The following is a 21,195-nucleotide window of genomic DNA, read 5'->3' as shown; positions in this document are numbered from 1 at the left end:
AAATACACCTACCTAAAAGTCTAAATACACCTAAAAGTCTAAATACATTTAGAATTTTCAAGATTCTGATGTATTCTGGTTTCTAGAAGATCAATGGATGCATGACCTCGAACCACACAATAGATGTAGCCATTGTCATTGTTCTGTTGCTAGGCCTCTGGGTGTGGTGAAATGTTTAGACAGTAGCTTCCCTGGGGCTGCTGGGGTTATTTTTAAATCATACATTCTTGCCTTATAGAGCACCATTATTAGAAACAGAATTACCTAGGCTTATTACAATAAATTATTGATAGATCCAAATGACCAGTTCCTCCTTACTGGATTCGAGGTAGCTACTGTAACTCATTATGGTTCATGTGAACGGCATGGTTGCTAATGACAGTGCCAGGACCTGATAATGGCTGCTAATGACAGTTCCAGGACCTGATAATGGCTGCTAATGACAGTTCCAGGACCTGATAATGGTTGCTAATGACAGTTCCAGGACCTGATAATGGTTGCTAACGACAGTTCCAGGACCTGATAATGGTTGCTAATGACAGTGCCAAGACCTGATAATGGCTGCTAATGACAGTGCCAGGACCTGATAATGGTTGCTAACGACAGTTCCAGGACCTGATAATGGTTGCTAATGACAGTTCCAGGACCTGATAATGGCTGCCAATGACAGTGCCAAGACCTGATAATGGCTGCTAATGACAGTGCCAGGACCTGATAATGGTTGCTAATGACAGTTCCAGGACCTGATAATGGCTGCCAATGACAGTGCCAAGACCTGATAATGGCTGCTAATGACAGTGCCAGGACTTGATAATGACTGACTGACGACCTTAGTTAAGTGAAATGTACAGTATAAAGAAAGGAATGATCTGGTTCATCCTTTTTCGACTCAGATTCACACAGAAGTACATACTGTATTCCCCGTTGCTCTATGTAATCTGCTTATTCACCCGTGTTACAGATGGTGTGAAATAGGTGTGAAATAGGGGGACTAATATTTGTGATGGCATGGCTTCTGTGAGCTTTTCACTTCAATTGTTCTCTCCAAGTAAGCAAAGGAGTTGTTCTCCACTTTGGGTTTAGGTATAAAAACAGAAGAAAGAGCGCCCTCTACTGTTCACCCTGTACTCTACTATCAGTGCCTCTCCCTTATAATTGTTGGCACAGTTGCAACTTGCCCATGTTTGCGGTAGGGGGAAAAAATATATAATTTTTTTAAATAAAAATAAAAGGAGAGATTTATGAAAAGAGATTTTATTTCAGTGGCTGACAAATACAGATATTCTTAGGAATACTGTATGATACTTTACAAACTGGTGACACCATCATTCACCATCAGCCTTGTACTTGAACTAAAAACTTGAACCAACACAAAAATATGTATCTATACAGAAAATCATTGAAATGAATGTGAATAACTGTATATGGGTCACATTGTCACATCTTCAAGGCAGTTGGGGCAGCAGGTAGCCTAGTGATTAGAGCGTTGGGGTAGTAAGCGAAAGGTTGCTGGATCAAATCCCAGAGCTGACAAGGTACAAATTTGTTGTTCTGCCCCTGAACAAGGCAGTTAACCCACTGTTACCCAGTAGGCTGTCATTGTAAATAAGAATTTGTTCTTCACTGACTTGCCAAGTTAAATAAAACATAAAAAAGGCAATTTCATACCCGCAAAACCCTGAAAAATACCCAAATCACATAAATATATGCCAGTAAATCCTGAGCGCTTCTCAGAATGCTTTAATTGTAAATTTAGGACCAACATGTTAATAGGACTAAAGGTTGGTTTATACCTGGGCTAACGACACAGACAGTCACTTGACCTACTGTAAACCAACCTTATAAAAGAAATGAATCAATCCTTGTCCTCCACCATCGCCTCATCTTACTGAGCTCGAACCAGGGATCCTCTGCCTCGCAAAAACATGAGACATTTCAAGATGGGGAGTGAGGTTAGCCATGTAGCTTGTAACTCGAGGGTCCACTAATCCCTGCCGTGTGTAGAGTCCTCTGATGCCTACCTCTGGTTTGGAGAGCCTCCAGTCATCGTTTAGATCCATTTCCTGGAACGACTCATGGGACCTGGGACCGTTCCGAATCTCCATGATCTCAATGTCAAAGATCAACGTACTCTTAGGGGGGATTTTACCTGCCAAAATACACGTGAGCAATATGACACGATGGTTGTGTCCCAAATGCCATCCTATTTCCTAGTGTACTTATTTCATCCAGAGCGCTCTAGTCAAAAGTAAAGCACTAGGGAAGATTATCCCATTTGACACAAAATAATCACCTAGTGAATTAAAGTAATTATGGAATTCAGTGTTTCAGGAGATCACACTAACGTTCACACTAAGGATCAGTTCTGTAATTGGGTATGAAGGGTTAGGTAAGCACTACTGGTAGTCATATGTTAATACATGTGTAATACCTTTCCCCTCTTTGCCATAGGCCAGAGCTGGGGGGATAGTGAGCTCCCTCATCCCTCCTCTCTCCTGAACACATGTTCCTCAGTCCCTTATCCCAACCCTTGATCACCTCTCGGATCCCCAGGGTGAACCACACTGGCTGCTTGTCCCTGTGGTTACGGCTGCCAAGAGTCACACAGATCCATCATAAAAAAAAGAAAAATATGTAACCAGTAAATTAAAGGACTAGTTCACACCAGTGGTGGCTGGTGGGAGGAGCTATGGGAGGACGGGCTCATTGTAATGACTGGAATGGAATTCATGGAACGGAGTCAAACATGTGGTTTCCATTTGATACGTTCCATTCCAGCCATTAAAATGAGCCCATCCTCCTATAGCTTCTCCCACCAGCCTCCTCTGGCTCACACGCAAAAACACATAATTACAGTGCTGATGTGCACCATTTTTCAGATTGTATTAATAGTGGACTAATTAACAAAATACCGAAATATCGTTTTCGATTGGACTGTCCCTTAAACCAACCGGTTAATCAGAAAAACAAACCCATCGATTGTCAATGTCGACAAACATGCAGGTGTTATGGGAGTGTGATCAGGGCGATTCATTTGGTGGGCAACTGGGGGGATTTTTTTTGCCAACTTCAAGATCCCAATTCAACCCTTGAGTATGACGGACTGGTTGACCATTGGTTAGTCGACTAAGATTGCAGCAACAGGCAACGGAACCTTATCCAATCAACAGAGCATTTCATAACGGTTTCAACAAGTTACGTGGCAGTTAAACTGAGAGGGGTACTTGCAAAATGTTTCCCTTATTCATTTGTGAGACCACCTTTTTTGCGATTGGAGAGAATTTTTGGAGGCCGCACCTAATTTGTAAATAGTTTCTGTTCATTGGAGGACATACATAGTTCCTCCCACATTGTCACGTCCACAGGCCCTAAAACGCAAATCCATTTGACGTCATATAACTGGGCGGGATCTCACGCGATCACATGGAACCCCATTCATGTATGATTTACGTACATTTCTGTCGTATCCAAATGAAACGGGTCCTTTATTTCCGCAAATCTTACTTGGGAATTAAATTCAGTCTCCAGGATCAGCTGTGGCCGGCGTCTTGTTCTAATAAACAAGTAATGAACCTCAGAAACAGATGAAGAATGGAGGGAATCCTATTCAAGTGGACAAATTACATAAGTGGTATGTAGAAACTAAGCAGCTAACTGAGCATCTGAATAACTTAGCTTTAAATCAGATTGTTAGCTAGCTAGCTAACAACTAGCTGGACAGGTAATCAGCCAGAAAAACAACATAATCTAACCTTAGCTAGCTAGTTAGCTAATTGTCATTAGATGTCACTGAGTCATATGGTTATATGTCTTGCTCTGTTAGCTAGATAGCTAGCTACTACAGGTTACAATGAATAGTGAATGTTGTTTTTCACAGTGGTCATAGTTATCAACATCCTTTTTCCCAGGTTGGCAGCCTCGCTGGTTTGTACTGGAAGGAGGGACTTTGTCCTACTATGACTCGCAAGAGGATTCCTGGAAAGGATGCAAGGGAAGCATCAAAATCTCAGTGTGTGAAATACAAGGTTGGTACTTGGTAGCTATTATTGGCTTAGTAAAGACGCAGTGGCCTGTGTTATGACAACATGCTAACTGTTGCGTTCCTTTGAACTAGATAGGCTCCACCCTACTGAAGAGTCAATCTGAAGCTTAGTCTATATTGTTTTAGTCCCAAACCTTCCATTTGAAAAACTTCCTGTTTACCTGTGTGCCTATATACATGTGACCAATGACCCAACATATAGTGCGCTCTAGTGTACAGAATACGTGGAATATACAAAGGCAGACAAACTTCTGACAACATAACAACCACATATGATTGCCAAAGTGTCTCCTACACCAGTGGTTCCCAACCTGGGGCACTTGGCCTATCCACAGGGGGTATTTGAGAAGACTTATGAGCCCATAGGCCTACTGGTAAAATACACATGAGGGGGTACTCCGGGCAGAGCAAAAGTCAGTTGGTGGTACAGTAACCAAAAAAGGTTGGGAACCACTGTCCTACACCCTTGAGTCTGCTGCTAACTGGGGTTTACGCACTTTCTGTCTTTTTCTGTCTTCCACCATCTCTCCCTACTAGTCCACTCCTCTGACTTCACACGGGTTGACCTGACCATCCCTGGAGAACAGTACTTCTACCTCAGAGCCATCAACGCAGCGGAGAGGCAGAAATGGCTGGTCGCGTTGGGATCTGCAAAGGCCTGCCTCACAGACAACCGAACCAAGAGAGAGAAAGGTAAGGTGATAGCTTTGGGTTACTCCAAACAAGTCTGAAAACACACAATAGCTTGACTGAAACACGATTTCATGCTGTTGTGTGGGTATTTTATTTGGCTTGGTTTTACCTGTTGTAGCTGTGCCTGTCATGGACATGTAGGTCTACATGGGTGACCTGCTAAAAGCTATCCAACTGACTTCATGAAATGAATGTGTTTATATTCCTCAACTGGTGGATCGAGGGAGGGACAAATAAAATCAAGTTTCCTGAGCAAAACCCCCCCCAAAACAAGGTGTTTATTTGTTGTACATGAGACTGTAAAATCTGTTCCAAAGTATTCCCACGCATAATAGAGACGTGATCGTATAAATGTAAGCAAGGTTTGAAATGATTATGTTTTAGTCAAATATATTTTGGGGATTCTTGCAGTCAATTTTCAGTCTACAAATTATTTTTAATTATGTTCCGGCCCCCTGACTATCCACTCAATAAAAGAATTGTCCCGCTGCTGACTAGTTGATGATCTACAGCAAGTAAGTGAGAACCTCCGCATCCCAAATGGCATCTATTCCCATATAGTGCACTACTTGCCTATTGACCCTGGTCAAAAGTAGTGCACTAAATAGGGAATAGGGTGTCATTTGGGACATAACTCAGTAAAAAGGAATTTCCAGGTGAACAAAAGAGAAGAGCAGTCTCAGTTAAAGCCAATCCTGGTTATTACAAGTTATAACAGGGAGACGCCTCCAGCACAGCAGCAGAGAAAATGTCTACCTGGCCTTCTCTGAGACTCTAAATCCTAGTCAGCAGACAGCTGTTCTGTAAACACCAGCCCAGAAGGCTTGTATGAAGTCAAAACAAAAGGCAGTGACTGTCAGCTTCTACAGAATCACAGTGTTTCAGACAACACAATAATAATCAGTGTGTTTAGTCCTTGTACCTCCAGTCTGGCGTCAATCACTATCAACAGATATGAGTTTACTCCGTAACATACAGCATCCAGTCTAGTGACCATCAACCCGAGAGCCACCAACAGAACACTGGACATTGTGTATTATAGGGAGCCACCAACAGAACACTGGACATTGTGTATTATAGAGAGCCACCAACAGAACACTGGACATTGTGTATTATAAAGAGCCACCAACAGAACACTGGACATTGTGTATTATAGAGAGCCACCAACAGAACACTGGACATTGTGTATTATAGAGAGCCACCAACAGAACACTGGACATTGTGTATTATAGAGAGCCACCAACAGAACACTGGACATTGTGTATTATAGAGAGCCACCAACAGAACACTGGACATTGTGTATTATAAAGAGCCACCAACAGAACACTGGACATTGTGTATTATAGAGAGCCACCAACAGAACACTGGACATTGTGTATTATAGAGAGCCACCAACAGAACACTGGACATTGTGTATTATAGAGAGCCACCAACAGAACACTGGACATTGTGTATTATAGAGAGCCACCAACAGAACACTGGACATTGTGTATTATAGAGAGCCACCAACAGAACACTGGACATTGTGTATTATAGAGAGCCACCAACAGAACACTGGACATTGTGTATTATAGAGAGCCACCAACAGAACACTGGACATTGTGTATTATAGAGAGCCACCAACAGAACACTGGACATTGTGTATTATAGAGAGCCACCAACAGAACACTGGACATTGTGTATTATAGAGAGGGAAATGTATGCAGAGAATATGATCTTTTTTCATCTTAAATATTCACATAACACAACCAAGGATATTTTCAAGAAGCGACATCACATGTCTCTCTCTCTCTCTCTCTCTCTCTCTCTCTCTCTCTCTCTCTCTCTCTCTCTCTCTCATCAGAGCACCAGGAGAACACAGACGCTCTGAAGACCAAGATGTCAGAGTTGAGGCTGTACTGTGACCTTCTCCTCCAGCAAGTTAACCAGATCAAGGACAGTGAGGAGACTGAGGAGGTGAGGTTTCAATGGCCTATTTACTCTCTGCAACCATAAAACCTTTTCTCACTGAGTTCAGTATGTATGCTCTGTTTGAGTCGCCAGTGGATTATGTTGCTATGCAAATGACCAGTCACTTTTACAGCACAAGCAAGGGATAAGGAATGGCATAAGCAATCTGCTTAGGAGTTGATGGTTGTGTGTCTGTGTGTCTGTTTCAGGCTGGGGAGAACCCTGGCACCATGGTGAAGTCTACATGCACCACCTTCATCAAGACGTTGGAGGAGTGCATGCTGATCGCCAACCACACCTTCAGCTCAGACCAGGCCACCAAGACCCCACCCGGGTCACCTCCCGTGGCAACCATCAAACCCCAGAAGGTACCGGCGTACGCATAGAGATACCAAAGGTTTTTATAACTAAACCAAGATAGACCACAGCCCGTCGTTTCAAATGGGAACAAATGAGTCATATTGGGCAGAACAAGCAAGGAGATGGGCAGAGCCAAGCACGAACTAGCAAGATCCTATTGGCGCGTTCTAGCATTCCTTTGCATATTTGCTGAAGGGAACGCCTACACTGAAGTGAGCATGTGCAACAACTTAATTTAAATTTGCACTCCTAAGTAACAACAATTTTAAAACTTTGGCAAACAGTAAAGTCTGCAAAACTTAGTCCACTCTGTTTGTAACATGTTTTGGTAACAGAACTGTATTGAGATCAAATGTTTAATTGATGAGAACATTTGCAGAATGTTGGCCAAAATCCATCTCGTTCCATCTTCACCCACTGCTGGCCACTGGGCTTCCTCTCACCACCATATTTGGTAGTGAGTGGAAACGCCAAGTGGATGCTTCACATTTATACATGTGGTGAAATATCTGTTTCATTGTTCTATCTGTGTGGAGAGTTTAAATCCTGACAGACGGCAGATGTTTAGTTATGTTGCTACGGTGTCCATTTGAGGGTTCTATTTTATGTCATTCTATGGGTATAAGGGCAATTCTAGGTTTGATTCTAAAATGACCGTAAGATCCATATTGACATAAGAGTTTCTAATCCCAGAGGTGAAACATTGTGAGACTTCCGAGAACGCTTTCGAAACAGACCAGGCTGGGATTTGGTGTTTTATAAGTCTGAGAGAAGTGAAAAATGATTCTTTAGTTTTAATTTTCTCAATCTAAAGGCTCAACCTAGATTGGAGCCAATATCTTAAGTAGTTTAACATGTTATTACTCCAACCTCATGACAAAAGGATGTTTTCATTTTCGTCAAAAACAACTTATTATCGAAGGAATACCTTTTTTAAAAATGTATTTCACCTTTATTTAACCAGGTAGGCAAGTTGAGAACAAGTTCTGATTTACAACTGCGACGTGGCCAAGATAAAACAAAGCAGTGAAACACGAACAACAACACAGAGTTACACATGGAATAAACAAACATACAGTCAATAATACAGTAGAAAAGTCTATACACAGTGTGTGCAAATGAGGTAGGATAACGGAGGTAAGGCAATAAATAGGCCATAGTGGCGAAATAATTACAATATAGCAATTAAACACTGGAGTGATAGATGTGCAGAAGATGAGTGTACAAGTAGAGATACTGGGGTGCAAAGGAGCAAAAATAAATAAAATAGAAAACAGTATGGGGATGAGGTAGTTGGATGGGCTATTTACAGATAGGCTATGTGCAGTGATCTGTGAGCTGCTCTGACAGCTGGTGCTTAAAGCTAGTGAGGGAGATATGAGTCTCCAGCTTCAGTGATTTTTGCAGTTCGTTCCAGTCATCGGCAGCAGAGAACTGGAAGGAAAAGCGTCCGAAGGCGTAATTGACTTTGGGGGTGATCAGTGAAATATACCTTCTGGAGCGCGTGCCACGGGTGGGTGCTGCTATGGTGACCAGTGAGCTGAGATAAGGTGGGGCTTTACCTAGCAAAGACTTATAGATGACCTGGAGCCAGTGGGTTTGACGACGAATATGAAGCGAGGGCCAGCCAACGAGAGCATACAGGTTGCAGTGGTAGTATATGGGGCTTTGGTGACAAAACAGATGGCACTGTGATACACTGCATCCAATTTGCTGAGTAGAGTGTTGGAGGCTATTTTGTAAATGACATCGCCGAAATCAAGGATCGGTAGGATAGTCAGTTTTACGAGGGTATGTTTGGCAGCATGAGTGAAGGATGCTTTGTTGCGAAATGGGAAGCTGATTCTAGATTTAATTTTGGATTGGAGATGCTTAATGTGAGTCTGGAAGGAGAGTTTACAGTCTAACCAGACACCTAGGTATTTGTAGTTGTCCACATATTCTAAGTCAGAACCGTCCAGAGTAGTGATGCTGGGCGGGCGAGCAGGTGTGGGCAGCGATCGGTTGAAGAGTATACATTTAGTTTTACTTGCATTTAAGAGCAGTTGGAGGCCACGGAAGGAGAGTTGTATGGCATTGAAGCTTGTCTGGAGGTTAGTTAACAGTGTCCAAAGAAGGGCCAGAAGTATACAGAATGGTGTCGTCTGCGTAGAGGTGGATCAGAGAATCACCAGCAGCAAGAGCGACGTCATTGATGTTGTATACAGAGAAAAGAGTCGGCCCGAGGATTGAACCCTGTAGCTCCCCCCATAGAGACTGCCAGAGGTCCAGACAACAGGCCCTCCGATTTGACACACTGAACTCTGTCTGAGAAGTAGTTGGTGAACCAGGCGAGGCAGTCATTTCAGAAACCAAGGCTGTTGAGTCTGCTGATAAGAATGTGGTGATTGACAGAGTCGAAAGCCTTGGCCAGGTCGATGAATATGGCTGCACAGTATTGTTTCTTATCGATGGCGGTTATGTCGTTTAGGACCTTGAACGTGGCTGAGGTGCACCCATGACCAGCTCTGAAACCAGATTGCATAGCGGAGAAGGTACGGTGGGATTTGAAATGGTCGGTGATCTGTTTGTTAACTTGGCTTTCGAAGACCTTAGAAAGGCAGGGTAGGATAGATATAGGTCTGTATCAGTTTGGGTCAAGAGTGTCTCCCCCTTTGAAGACGGGGATGACCGCGGCAGCTTTCCAATCTTTGGGGATCTCAGACGATACGAAAGAGAGGTTGAACAGGCTAGTAATAGGGGTTGCAACAATTTCGGCAGATCATTTTAGAAAGAGAGGGTCCAGATTGTCTAGCCCGGCTGATTTGTAGGGGTCCAGATTTTGCAGCTCTTTCAGAACATCAGCTATCTGTATTTGGGTGAAGGAGAAATGGGGAAGGCTTGGGCAAGTTGCTGTGGGGGGTGCAGGGCTGTTGACTGGGGTAGGGGTAGCCAGGTGGAAAGCATGGCCAGCCGTAGAAAAATGCTTATTGAAATTCTCAACTTTCGTGGATTTATCGGTGGTGAGTGTTTCCTAGCCTCAGTTTAGTGGGCAGCTGAGAGGAGGTGCTCTTATTCTCCATGGACTTAAGTGTCCCAGAACTTTTTTGAGTTTGTGCTACAGGATGCAAATTTCTGTTTGTAAAAGCTAGCCTTTTCTTTCCTAACTGCCTGTGTATATTGGTTCCTAACTTTCCTGAAAAGTTGCATATCACGGGGACTAATATACACAGATGCTAGTGCAGTCCGCCACAGGAGGTTTTTGTGCTGGTCAAGGGCAGTCAGGTCTGGAGTGAACCAGGGGCTATATATGTTCCTGGTTCTACATTTTGATTTGACGGCCTGCACATGCTCAGTTTGGTGCGAGACGACTGTGATTCTACACATGAGCTTAGCTAGCCAACGTTTTGTCTTCATACTGCTCTGTCTTTGGCTAATGTGCTATTTTTTTTGGTTCCACAGGTCAAACCTGTCAATCAATCAAATCAGGAAAAGTAGGTGGCTCTCTTTTCAGAAGTTTTGTTTGAAGCTAACTTGTTGATCACGTTCTCAACCTACACCAGCACTCCCTTATCTCCATCTTCTATGAATTGTTACATGTCCACTGACTGCATGAATCTACAGCATTAGATATGTATCCATGATAACTCTGTGGCCGGGATATGGGGGGTTATTGTCTTGTTCTCCGGGATGTGGGGGGTTATTGTCTTGTTCTCTGGGATGTGGGGGGTTATTGTCTTGTTCTCTGGGATGTGGGGGGTTATTGTCTTGTTCTCCGGGATGTGGGGGGTTATTGTCTTGTTCTCCGGGATGTGGGGGGTTATTGTCTTGTTCTCCGGGATGTGGGGGGTTATTGTCTTGTTCTCCGGGATGTGGGGGGTTATTGTCTTGTTCTCCGGGATGTGGGGGGTTATTGTCTTGTTCTCCGGGATGTGGGGGGTTATTGTCTTGCTCTCTGGGATGTGGGGGTTTATTGTCTTGCTCTCTGGGATGTGGGGGTTTATTGTCTTGTTTTCTGGGATGTGGGGGGTTATTGTCTTGTTTTCTGGGATGTGGGGGGTTATTGTCTTGTTTTCTGGGATGTGGGGGGTTATTGTCTTGTTTGCTGGGATGTGGGGGTTATTGTCTTGTTTTCCGGGATGTGGGGGTTATTGTCTTGTTTTCCGGGATGTGGGGGGTTATTGTCTTGTTCTCTGGGATGTGGGGGGTTATTGTCTTGTTCTCCGGGATGTGGGGGTTTTGTCTTGTTCTCCGGGATGTGGGGGGTTATTGTCTTGTTTTCTGGGATGTGGGGGTTATTGTCTTGTTCTCTGGGATGTGGGGGGTTATTGTCTTGTTTTCTGGGATGTGGGGGGTTATTGTCTTGTTCTCTGGGATGTGGGGGGTTATTGTCTTGTTCTCCGGGATGTGGGGGGTTATTGTCTTGTTTTCTGGGATGTGGGGGATTATTGTCTTGTTCTCCGGGATGTGGGGGGTTATTGTCTTGTTCTCCGGGATGTGGGGGGTTATTGTCTTGTTCTCTGGGATGTGGGGGTTTATTGTCTTGTTTTCTGGGATGTGGGGGTTATTGTCTTGTTCTCTGGGATGTGGGGGGTTATTGTCTTGTTCTCTGGGATGTGGGGGGTTATTGTCTTGTTCTCCGGGATGTGGGGGGTTATTGTCTTGTTCTCTGGGATGTGGGGGGTTATTGTCTTGTTCTCCGGGATGTGGGGGGTTATTGTCTTGTTCTCTGGGATGTGGGGGGTTATTGTCTTGTTCTCTGGGATGAGGGGGGTTATTGTCTTGTTCTCTGGGATGTGGGGTTTATTGTCTTGTTCTCCAGACACAGGGAGTTAAAAGAAATCTCAGGAGGATCTGTAACACATGACAACCAGAGCCTTGACTCTGGAGCAGAGGGACCAGACCAACTAGACGGACCAGACACTCTCCCTGAGAGAACCACCCAAACACCCCCAACAGGTCTCTCATTTAAATACACTTGCCCTTTCAAATGTACGTACACACACACAACACACACACACACACACACACACACACACACACACACACACCCTGTATGTAAACCAGAATCACCTCCAAAGCATGAGACCTTTTACTGCTCACCATACAGGAGTTCTGTAGAAAGAGGACCAGCTGAAGTTGGTAATGTAATGTCTTCTAGAGTTCTGTAGAAAGAGGACCAGCTGAAGTTGGTAATGTAATGTCTTCTAGAGTTCTGTAGAAAGAGGACCAGCTGAAGTTGGTAATGTAATGTCTTCTAGAGTTCTGTAGAAAGAGGACCAGCTGAAGTTGGTAATGTAATGTCTTCTAGAGTTCTGTAGAAAGAGGACCAGCTGAAGTTGGTAATGTAATGTCTTCTAGAGTTCTGTAGAAAGAGGACCAGCTGAAGTTGGTAATGTAATGTCTTCTAGAGTTCTGTAGAAAGAGGAACAGCTGAAGTTGGTAATGTCTTCTAGAGTTCTGTAGAAAGAGGACCAGCTGAAGTTGGTAATGTAATGTCTTCTAGAGTTCTGTAGAAAGAGGAACAGCTGAAGTTGGTAATGTCTTCTAGATGGGAGACGATGATGGATGCCCAGCAGCTTTATTATATTTATCTTGACGTTGATTAAAATAACGGACCCCAATGTACGAAGCTAGATGTATCACTGGCACATGATAAATGTGGAACTCAGAAAGTGCTTCTTTCACAATATGGCACAACTAGATACTTTTAAGGTAGTGGTTTAGAGTTTTCCTTGAAATGGCATTGACAATTTCTGCTTGAATGGGTTTCACATGCCAATTGCTATGGCTCATACATGCCAACTGGAACAGAACATTTGTAAACATGTTGTGTGTGTGTCTCTGTGCCATACAGAAAATAGCCCAGCCGGCAGGGACCACCAGGGCCCAGAGGAGTCTGCAGTGGAAGAGGAGGAGGCCACTACCCAAACCACCCACACAAACCCTGACCCAGAACACACCGACCAACCAGCACAGCAGGAGGAGGAGGAGGAATTCAAAGAGGTGGAGCAGGGAATGAACAACGCCCAAGAAGAAGAGAAACAAGAAGTGACCCAGAACCAACAGGAAGCTGTCACTGACCAAGAGGAAGCCAAGCTGGAGGAGGAGCAGCCTGCCCAGCCACAGGAAGAAGAGAGAGAAGAGGAGGAGGAGACAGAGCAGGTGGACACATTCTTCAGTACGATGAGTCACAGGTATGGGGACACACTGCAGGAGGGACACATACTGTAGACCTTACGGTGTAGGGTGAAGTGGACCCTAGAATGCTGATCTGTGGTCACTTTTGCATTTCCCCCACTAATGGTTAAAGGGATAGTTCGGGATTTTGGCAATGTAGCGTTAGCTCAAAGACTGGAAGTCTTAGGTATCTGCTAGCATGCTAGCTGATGCAGAAGACATTTTCTTTGCGCTAAGCTAGTTAGCATTGGCTCACGAAACTCCCTCCAACTTCCTTCATATTGAACACATAGACATCATTGTATTAAGGTAAAATATTTTGCTAAATATCTTGAAATAAGAGAAATTACTTGTATTAAGCATGTTTTTGGTTAAAATATGCACAATTAGCCTGGTACGGGGGAAAAAAGAAGGACAAGTCAACATAAGATATTTAGGCTTGCCTAGATTTCACTTGTTGCATTGGAGAAGCTGATCCTAGACCTGTAACTCGGAAAACTTCACCCCAGAGTGTAGGTGTTTTACTACTGCGGTCAATGCTAATATTTCACAAGCAGTAACTAGACAGAACAAGGACCAACACATACACTAATCAATTAATCCCCATAATTCCTATAATTTTTCTAGGTACTGTAATGATGTTGATTACACAAGGAGGTATTTATTATTGAGATTAATGCATTTAGTGTGTTCAGATTATGCTGCGAATTGTGCTACTCTGATATATACTGTTTAGGTCCAATGCTAATGCTTTGGGTATGAAAGGGCGAAGGTCATTTTTCCATGCCTGCGAAAACAAAAAGGGAGAACTAGCCTGGTCCCAGATCTTTGTGCTCTTGCCAACTCTGTTGCTGTTAATGACTGACTAGGTTAAAACAGAGCAAGTTTTATGACTTTTAAACCCATTTGAACATATAACAAGTTTTCCACTGGTGTGTTCTCTGTTGATCACATGACTATTACAGAGATGCTCTCATCTGATTTTGGGGTTGTTGTTTTTTTGGTAATCATTTCACTCTTTTCATTTTGATGACATTTGAAAGCCCCTTTTTAACAGTGTTATTCAGCATTAAGATATGATTTGAATGATCATAACCGTGAATTGAATGATCATAAATGTGATATGAATGATCATAACCGTGATGTTCACTTCTGATATTACAGTATTCCAATGACGGGGAGAGACAATGTAAGCAGTGTTAACATGTTTAAGTGCAGTGAACATGGAACACAGAACTAGTGAAAATGAAAACCTTAGAACAACGCCATAGAGGTTGGGGAACATAGAAGATATGCTTTTGGTACATTAGAACTATTTATTATACAGGTGTATCTAAGTTAGAGACAAGAACTCAAAACAAGTATTAAATCACCCAATAGCCTGACAGCATGGTCTTGTGTGGAGGCTGTCTTTGGCTTTGGTTGTATCTGTTTCTTTTCTGTTTTGGTTTGATTGAATGAAATAAAGGTTGTCGATGCTGGACCTCACTAATATCTCCCCTTGTTTGAATCTCTCTGACTTCTCTTTAGATTTAGTGATATAAGACTGGACGGTGACAGTGGTATCCCTACACAAGCCTTTTTGGACTCATGCTATGCAATAGTGCCTGTATTAGGTAGGACGGTCACTTCACTCATCTGTCTGTCTCTTCCTCCATCTTTTTTTTCCCTTTTTTTTTTCAATCATACCATCTTTTCTGAAACATGTAAATAATCTTTTCCACCTGGTGGTGGTGCATGCTCTATTCATCATGTTTCCTTCCTTCAGTCTCCTCTCCTCTCACACGTTCATACTGTTCTCTCCTCGTCTGCATCTAATTGATCATCCTATTGGATGTGTCCTCTGGTTGACTGGAGACATTTCTTTCTCTTACTTACTAATCAAGTGGATGTGTTTCCTGGGAGTGTGTGTGTGTGTGAGTCTGGAGTGTAATCCATCTTGAAGTCATACAACACCCCTCTGTCCACTGTTCGTGTGATCCGACCCACCGTAATGCATGTCACTGTGATAAACTATAGACAGCTACTGGTATGTATTGTATGTTACACACATTGCTCTGGATCTTCCAGGCTTACGATCTCTTCCATGTTATACTTAGTAGTTTTGTCAATTTACTCTTCTATTGAAGTCTACATTAATTTGGAATGGTTCCTGGGGAATAAAACACCGTCCGGGTTCCTGGACACAGATTAACACACATTCTTGACGCAAAAGCATTTAATGCATGTTCTCTGTCAAACTGTTTTTTTAGTCCAGGACTAGCCTTAATGTGTCCGTGAAACCGCCCCACAAGGACAAACAATAGTGTAACAAAAATATCCAGCATTGAAGTGACATTGGACTCTCTCTCCTCAGACAAACTAGGATCCACAGTATTTGGTCCAGTAAAAATGGATTTTACAGGCAACATCAAGGTAAGAGGAAAGGCTGTCTTGTCTTCAATGTTAGATTTTTACATTACAGGAAATTAAAGTTAGATTAAGTTTACTAAAGCCTACTTTTTTTAAAAGCTGCTCAAATCAGCATAACATTCTGGGTGTGGATGTTGTATAAGCCTCTGTCTGGTATCAACAGTTCTCTAAATGACCACAAGAGGGACTCCTCCCTCCATGCAGTTACAATGGGACCAAATGGACTTTTACACCCACCGGTTCTGTCCCAAATGGCACCCTATTCCCTATATACGGTAGCGCAGTACAGAAGTAGTGCACTACAGAGGGAATAGGGTCCTTAACCTGCCCTGTGAGCTCTTCAGTTGAGCAGAATACACTCTAAACACAGACTGTTCTAACAGTGAAAGTGATATATTGTCATTAGGCAGTGCTGTGTGTATAAACCACTGGAACATTTCACTAGCAGAGCTTTAACAGAAGTATTTTACTCTACCGCCACCAAGAAATAACAAGCTATGGTTTCCAGTGTTGTCATGGAACAAGTAAACCTGTTAAGTGGCAACACGACACGACCAACCAGATTTAGAAACCTAGAAGAACTGCTGGGGCTACGTACCAAACGGCCCCCTATTCCCTATGTAGTGCACTACTTTTGACCAGGGCGCACATAGTGCACTATAAAGGGAATAGGGTGCCATTTGGTCGGCAGACATTGTCTTTATGACGACAAGTCCTTCTGTCTCTCTGTGTGGCTGTCTGTAGAAGATCCACCAGAAGCTGTCGTCAGACCCGGGCAGCTTCCCCACACTGCAGACCATAGTGCTCCACGAGGTGCAGACCGACGTGGCCCGCGTCCGCAACTCAGCCACCGAGGCCCTGCTGTGGCTCAAACGAGGACTCAAGTTCCTCAAGGAGTTCCTGTCCCTGGTCAACTCTGGGGAAAGGGATATCCCCGGAGCGCTGGGTGAGTTAGCATCGCAACACTGTGGTACACACACACACACACACACACACACACGGTTAATGGTTAGGTGATAGTCCTCTTTTGGTTTGATCTCATATAGTGTATTACATAATGTCCTCTGTATTCCTAACACACTCCCCTCCTTCATCCATTCAGGTAATGCTTATGGACGGAGTCTGCGGCAGTATCATGGATGGGTTGTGCGAGGTGTATTTGCTGTGAGTAATACTTGATAATCAGTCTTCAAGCTCTTTTTAGGGAAGCAGTTTATAGTTGGAAAAAGTATCCCAACATAAGATCATGCCCACTTTGGCGGGCGTGTCTGTTCGTGCCTTCTTTATAATGTATCTAACCCCTATATCACACAAACTGAAGTAATAATAATTTACTGAACAAAAATATAAATGCAACATGTAAAGTGTTGGTCCCATGTTTCATGAGCTGAAATAAGATTCCAGAAATTTAATAGGCACAAAAGCTTATTTCTTTGAAATTTTGTGCACAAATTTGTTTACATCCCTGATAGTGAGCATTTCTCCCTTGCCAAGATAATCTCAGAACAAGAATAGACTGACGAGTTTCAGAAAGTTTTGTTTCTAACCATTTTGAGCCTGTAATCGAACCCACAAATGCTGATGCTCCAGATACTCAACTAGTCTAAAGAAGGCCAGTTTTATTGCTTCTTTAATCAGAACAACAGTTTTCAGCTGTGCTAACATAATTGCAAAAGGGTTTTCTAATAATCAATTAGCCTTTTAAAATGCTAAACTTGGATTAGCTAACACAACGTGCCATTGGAACACAGGAGTGATGGTTGCTTATAATGGGCCTCTGTACACCTATGTAGATAATCCCTAAAGAAATCTGCGGTTTCCAGCTACAATAGTCATTTACAACATTAACAACGTTATTTTAATGGACAACAAAGTGCTTTTCTTTCAAATCAAGGACATTTCTAAGTGACCCCAAACTTTTGAACAGTAGTGTAAGTACAAACCTATAATAACCTTGGTGTGTTCGTGTGTGAGACTTATTGACACTTTATCTCTCCGTTCCCAGCTGGCTCTCCGAGCAGCGCCATCATACAGCAGCTTTGCGGCGGCTCTGGTGTCCAGAGAGGGGGATGAACTGAAAGAAGGATTCAACACAGGCATGCACCGGGACCTGGGGGTCTACCTGCCTGCCATGGAGAAACAACTGGACATCCTGGATGCCCTGTATGAAGAATACAACCTGGAGTCAGATGAGGTGGTCTGAGAGGAGGAGACGAGATCCCAACTGGTGGCCTGAGAGGAGGAGACGAGATCCCAACTGGTGGCCTGAGAGGAGGAGACGAGATCCCAACTGGTGGCCTGAGAGGAGGAGACGAGATCCCAACTGGTGGCCTGAGAGGAGGAGACGAGATCCCAACAGGTGGTCTGAGAGGAGGAGACGAGATCCCAACAGGTGGTCTGAGAGGAGGAGACGAGATCCCAACAGGTGGCCTGAGAGGAGGAGACGAGATCCCAACTGGTGGCCTGAGAGGAGGAGACGAGATCCCAACTGGTGGCCTGAGAGGAGGAGACGAGATCCCAACAGGTGGTCTGAGAGGAGGAGACGAGATCCCAACAGGTGGTCTGAGAGGAGGAGACGAGATCCCAACTGGTGGTCTGAGAGGAGGAGACGAGATCCCAACTGGTGGTCTGAGAGGAGGAGACGAGATCCCAACTGGTGGTCTGAGAGGAGGAGACGAGATCCCAACTGGTGGTCTGAGAGGGGCACTACCAGAGGAAGAAGAGAGCCCTCAGACTCAGACCATCTGGGATACACTGACGGGAGAGGAGAACCCTCTTCAGGATGCAGAAACTTTAACCCTGCAGGTGTGGGCTTGGTTGGTTTGCTCCCCGAGAACAGGGTCAAGCCCCAGGTAGCATGCTCACTAGATTAGCCAATCAGAGCCATCCGGAGGATAGAGGGGCGTGATTGAGTATGAGCATGCTCGGTGTAAGATGAGGTATTGTCTCACATTCCTAACTCTGGAACAATGCAAGGTCTAATGGCCGTAGAGGGACTAGGTTTTGGAGGGAGGACATTTTCAGGTTTTCCTTCTAGTGGTTTACGCTTAGTACTTCCAATTACAAAGGGTGCACTGTTGTACAAATGGTGGTCTTCTGACGGAGCACATTTCCTGGTGACGGAGGCACACTTTCCACTCCGTTATAGTGACTTTGACTGTACTTGATGTAGTGTACAGTACTTTAGACAGGCTCTTTTCCCTCCTGTGACTTCCATTATGAACAGATGCACCATTGGTTGCTGAGAATGCACAAATATGGACTTTTACTTTAAATTAAGGCTGATATTATTATTGACAGCATTATTTGACAGCCTACATAGGCTGTATGTAATGAACTGCATAAAACACTGAAGAGTATAATGTAGCGGTGTTAGTATTGATCCCTGCTGAACTCCATACACCCATATACTGTATCTACATGGATGACCTATGTACCACCAACCCACCTCCTCCCTCCCTCCACAACCCACCTCCTCCCTCCCTCCACAACCCACCTCCTCCCTCCCTGCACAACCCACCTCCTCCCTCCCTGCACAACCCACCTCCTCCCTCCCTCCACAACCCACCTCCTCCCTCCCTCCACAACCATTCTCATTCTCTCACATTGTCTCATCTACAAATGTTTTGTTTACCTAGTGACATTAACATGAACGAGTATTTTCCTCGTTATCTTAATCATTTAAATGTAGTCTTTATGAGTAACTTATGGAATAAACCATGTTCTATATGGATGGATGGAAATGTCCATGTTTTAATGTATAGGGTTCGACTGAGGTGCCAACTGAAGTGGAATATATAGCAAGGCCTTGATTCAAAATGTATTCACAATCATGATGATGGATAGATTGTTATTGTCTTCTATTAGCTGACTTTCCTCTCTGTGACTGATGGTCTAACTGATGGTGTGGGTTAAGAATAATACAACAGTGATTATCATAGAGGCAGTCTAACTCTGGCCTCGTTTTTAATTCTGGACATTAATTCAGTCTTGTTATAGATGCACTGAGCCATTTGGACAAAGCAGAAATATCTGACCGATGTGCAATAGGCTGATTTCTTGTTGTGAATCATTTCTAGTGTTAATGCTAATGTTTTTGCTATGCTATTGTATCTCACAATTTCAGATAGAACACATTTTATACCAATGTACATAAGATGGCATTTTTACATATGTATTAAAGTTGATGAAATCATGAATGGGTACGTTTTGGTCCTTTGGATGGTATTTTTACCAAGGGCATTTCAGTTTCCATTACAACCCTGTGAAATCCCAACCGAAGACTTGGATTTCCCTCTTCCTAGCCCTTGATTATGACTCTCCATTACACAGAAGTCATTGGATGAAGGCATCTTCTCAATGGGGTTTCTGCTTAGTACTTCCAATTACAAAGGGTGCACTGTTGTACAAATGGTGGTCTTCTGAAGGAGCACATTTCCTGGTGACGGAGGCACACTTTTCACTCCGTTATAGTGACTTTGACTGTACTTGATGTAGTGTACAGTACTTTAGACAGGCTCTTTTCCCTCCTGTGACTTCCATTATGAACAGATGCACCATTGGTTGCTGAGAATGCACAAATATGCACAAAAAAATTCACGAAACACAGCCCTTTAAGTGTTTCTAAAATCTCCTATGGGGAAAAATGAATGGTGGAAAAACGATTGGAACCATTTCCCTGTTTGACTGTGCTGTTTTGGCTTCCAGAGCCACATCACCTTTAAACAGAACATGTAAGGTGGACTACAAGGAGTAACGACAGGCTCCGTTAGTTCATTACTGGGCTAATTATCTAGTTAATTATACACTTATCTACCTCTTCTTCAAAGAGTGTAGATAGTTTAGTTATAACAGAGGAAATAAATTACACCGAGCAGGCATGGGAAGAGGAAATGTCCATTTGTGAGAGTAATTCATTTGTGTGTGAAATTTGGGGTGATAAAACTGAACGTAAAATTCAAGTCATGGCAATCATCTACACCTGCAAATAATTGATTGCTCTAATTGGGAGACATTGTCAAATATAATTATAAACTTTTACATAAATTTATTTAAATGGATACTGGCGTCTATATTGCTCCCCTGCCAGCCCACGATCCAAGTGCCTCTTTATAAATGCCTGGCCATTAATGTTGCGGCAGAGGCTGATAAATTGATGTGGTCTAATCGATATATCCTCAGAGACCGATGTAGTGAATGCTGTGTGACACAAGTGGAGTCCTATTCACTGCGTATCAATGTGGTGCGCTTTTAATATCTAAACCTTATTTTTCTGATAATAATCGTATAATCTAACAAATGTTTTCGATTATATTTTTTTACGGTGACAACTCGCCACAGGTGCATTGCGATTTGCATGCATTCATGACAGAACCGTGTTTATTTTTCCTTGTCTTGTGCAACATGTACAATATCATATACCTTGGGAAATTGTGTTCTGTTTATTTTTCTACAGTTGTGAAGTGACCACATAGTATGGTCTTTGTCTTTCCAATGACATTCCAGCCATGTAGTATATTTTGTCATCTTGTATCCTTATGAGAGGAGAGGGGAAACGATTAAGAAAGGCATCCCTTGCA

The 21,195-nt window shown here is 43.3% G+C and overlaps 1 protein-coding gene and 1 pseudogene across 2 annotated transcripts; one reads left to right on the top strand and one right to left on the bottom strand.

Moving 5' to 3' along the window:
- Window positions 1-1,598: 1,598 nt before the first annotated feature.
- Window positions 1,599-3,435, bottom strand: LOC106596893 (peptidyl-prolyl cis-trans isomerase FKBP14-like; annotated as a pseudogene).
- Window positions 3,391-19,811, top strand: LOC106595847 (pleckstrin homology domain-containing family A member 8). Of its 2 annotated transcripts, XM_045719180.1 has the most exons (14): window positions 3,391-3,631; window positions 3,909-4,025; window positions 4,580-4,735; window positions 6,579-6,691; window positions 6,895-7,053; window positions 10,487-10,518; window positions 11,847-11,983; window positions 12,882-13,221; window positions 14,735-14,820; window positions 15,561-15,619; window positions 16,361-16,562; window positions 16,719-16,780; window positions 17,622-17,843; window positions 17,877-19,811. In XM_045719180.1, the coding sequence occupies exons 1-13, from the start codon at window positions 3,592-3,594 to the stop codon at window positions 17,817-17,819; spliced, it is 1,701 nt and encodes a 566-aa protein (XP_045575136.1). In that variant the 5' UTR covers window positions 3,391-3,591; the 3' UTR covers window positions 17,820-17,843; window positions 17,877-19,811. The 2 variants fall into 2 exon arrangements, with proteins under 2 accessions (XP_045575136.1, XP_045575135.1); XM_045719179.1 differs by having other exon boundaries at window positions 17,622-19,811.
- The last annotated feature ends 1,384 nt before the right edge of the window (window positions 19,812-21,195 follow it).

Source organism: Salmo salar, chromosome ssa05 (assembly GCF_905237065.1).
Source record: "Salmo salar chromosome ssa05, Ssal_v3.1, whole genome shotgun sequence".
Taxonomy (NCBI): Eukaryota; Metazoa; Chordata; class Actinopteri; order Salmoniformes; family Salmonidae; genus Salmo; species Salmo salar.
Note: the sequence above shows the minus strand (reverse complement) of the source record. Positions and strands in the feature narration are given on the sequence as shown.

Bases quoted from the DNA above. Each gene is read 5' to 3' on its own strand.
- LOC106595847 (XM_045719180.1), top strand. From the start codon at position 3,592: ATGGAGGGAATCCTATTCAAGTGGACAAATTACATAAGTG. The intron at 15,620-16,360 runs GTAAGAGGAAAG...GGCTGTCTGTAG, and splicing joins ATTTTACAGGCAACATCAAG to AAGATCCACCAGAAGCTGTC. The intron at 16,781-17,621 runs GTGAGTAATACT...CTCCGTTCCCAG, and splicing joins TTGTGCGAGGTGTATTTGCT to CTGGCTCTCCGAGCAGCGCC.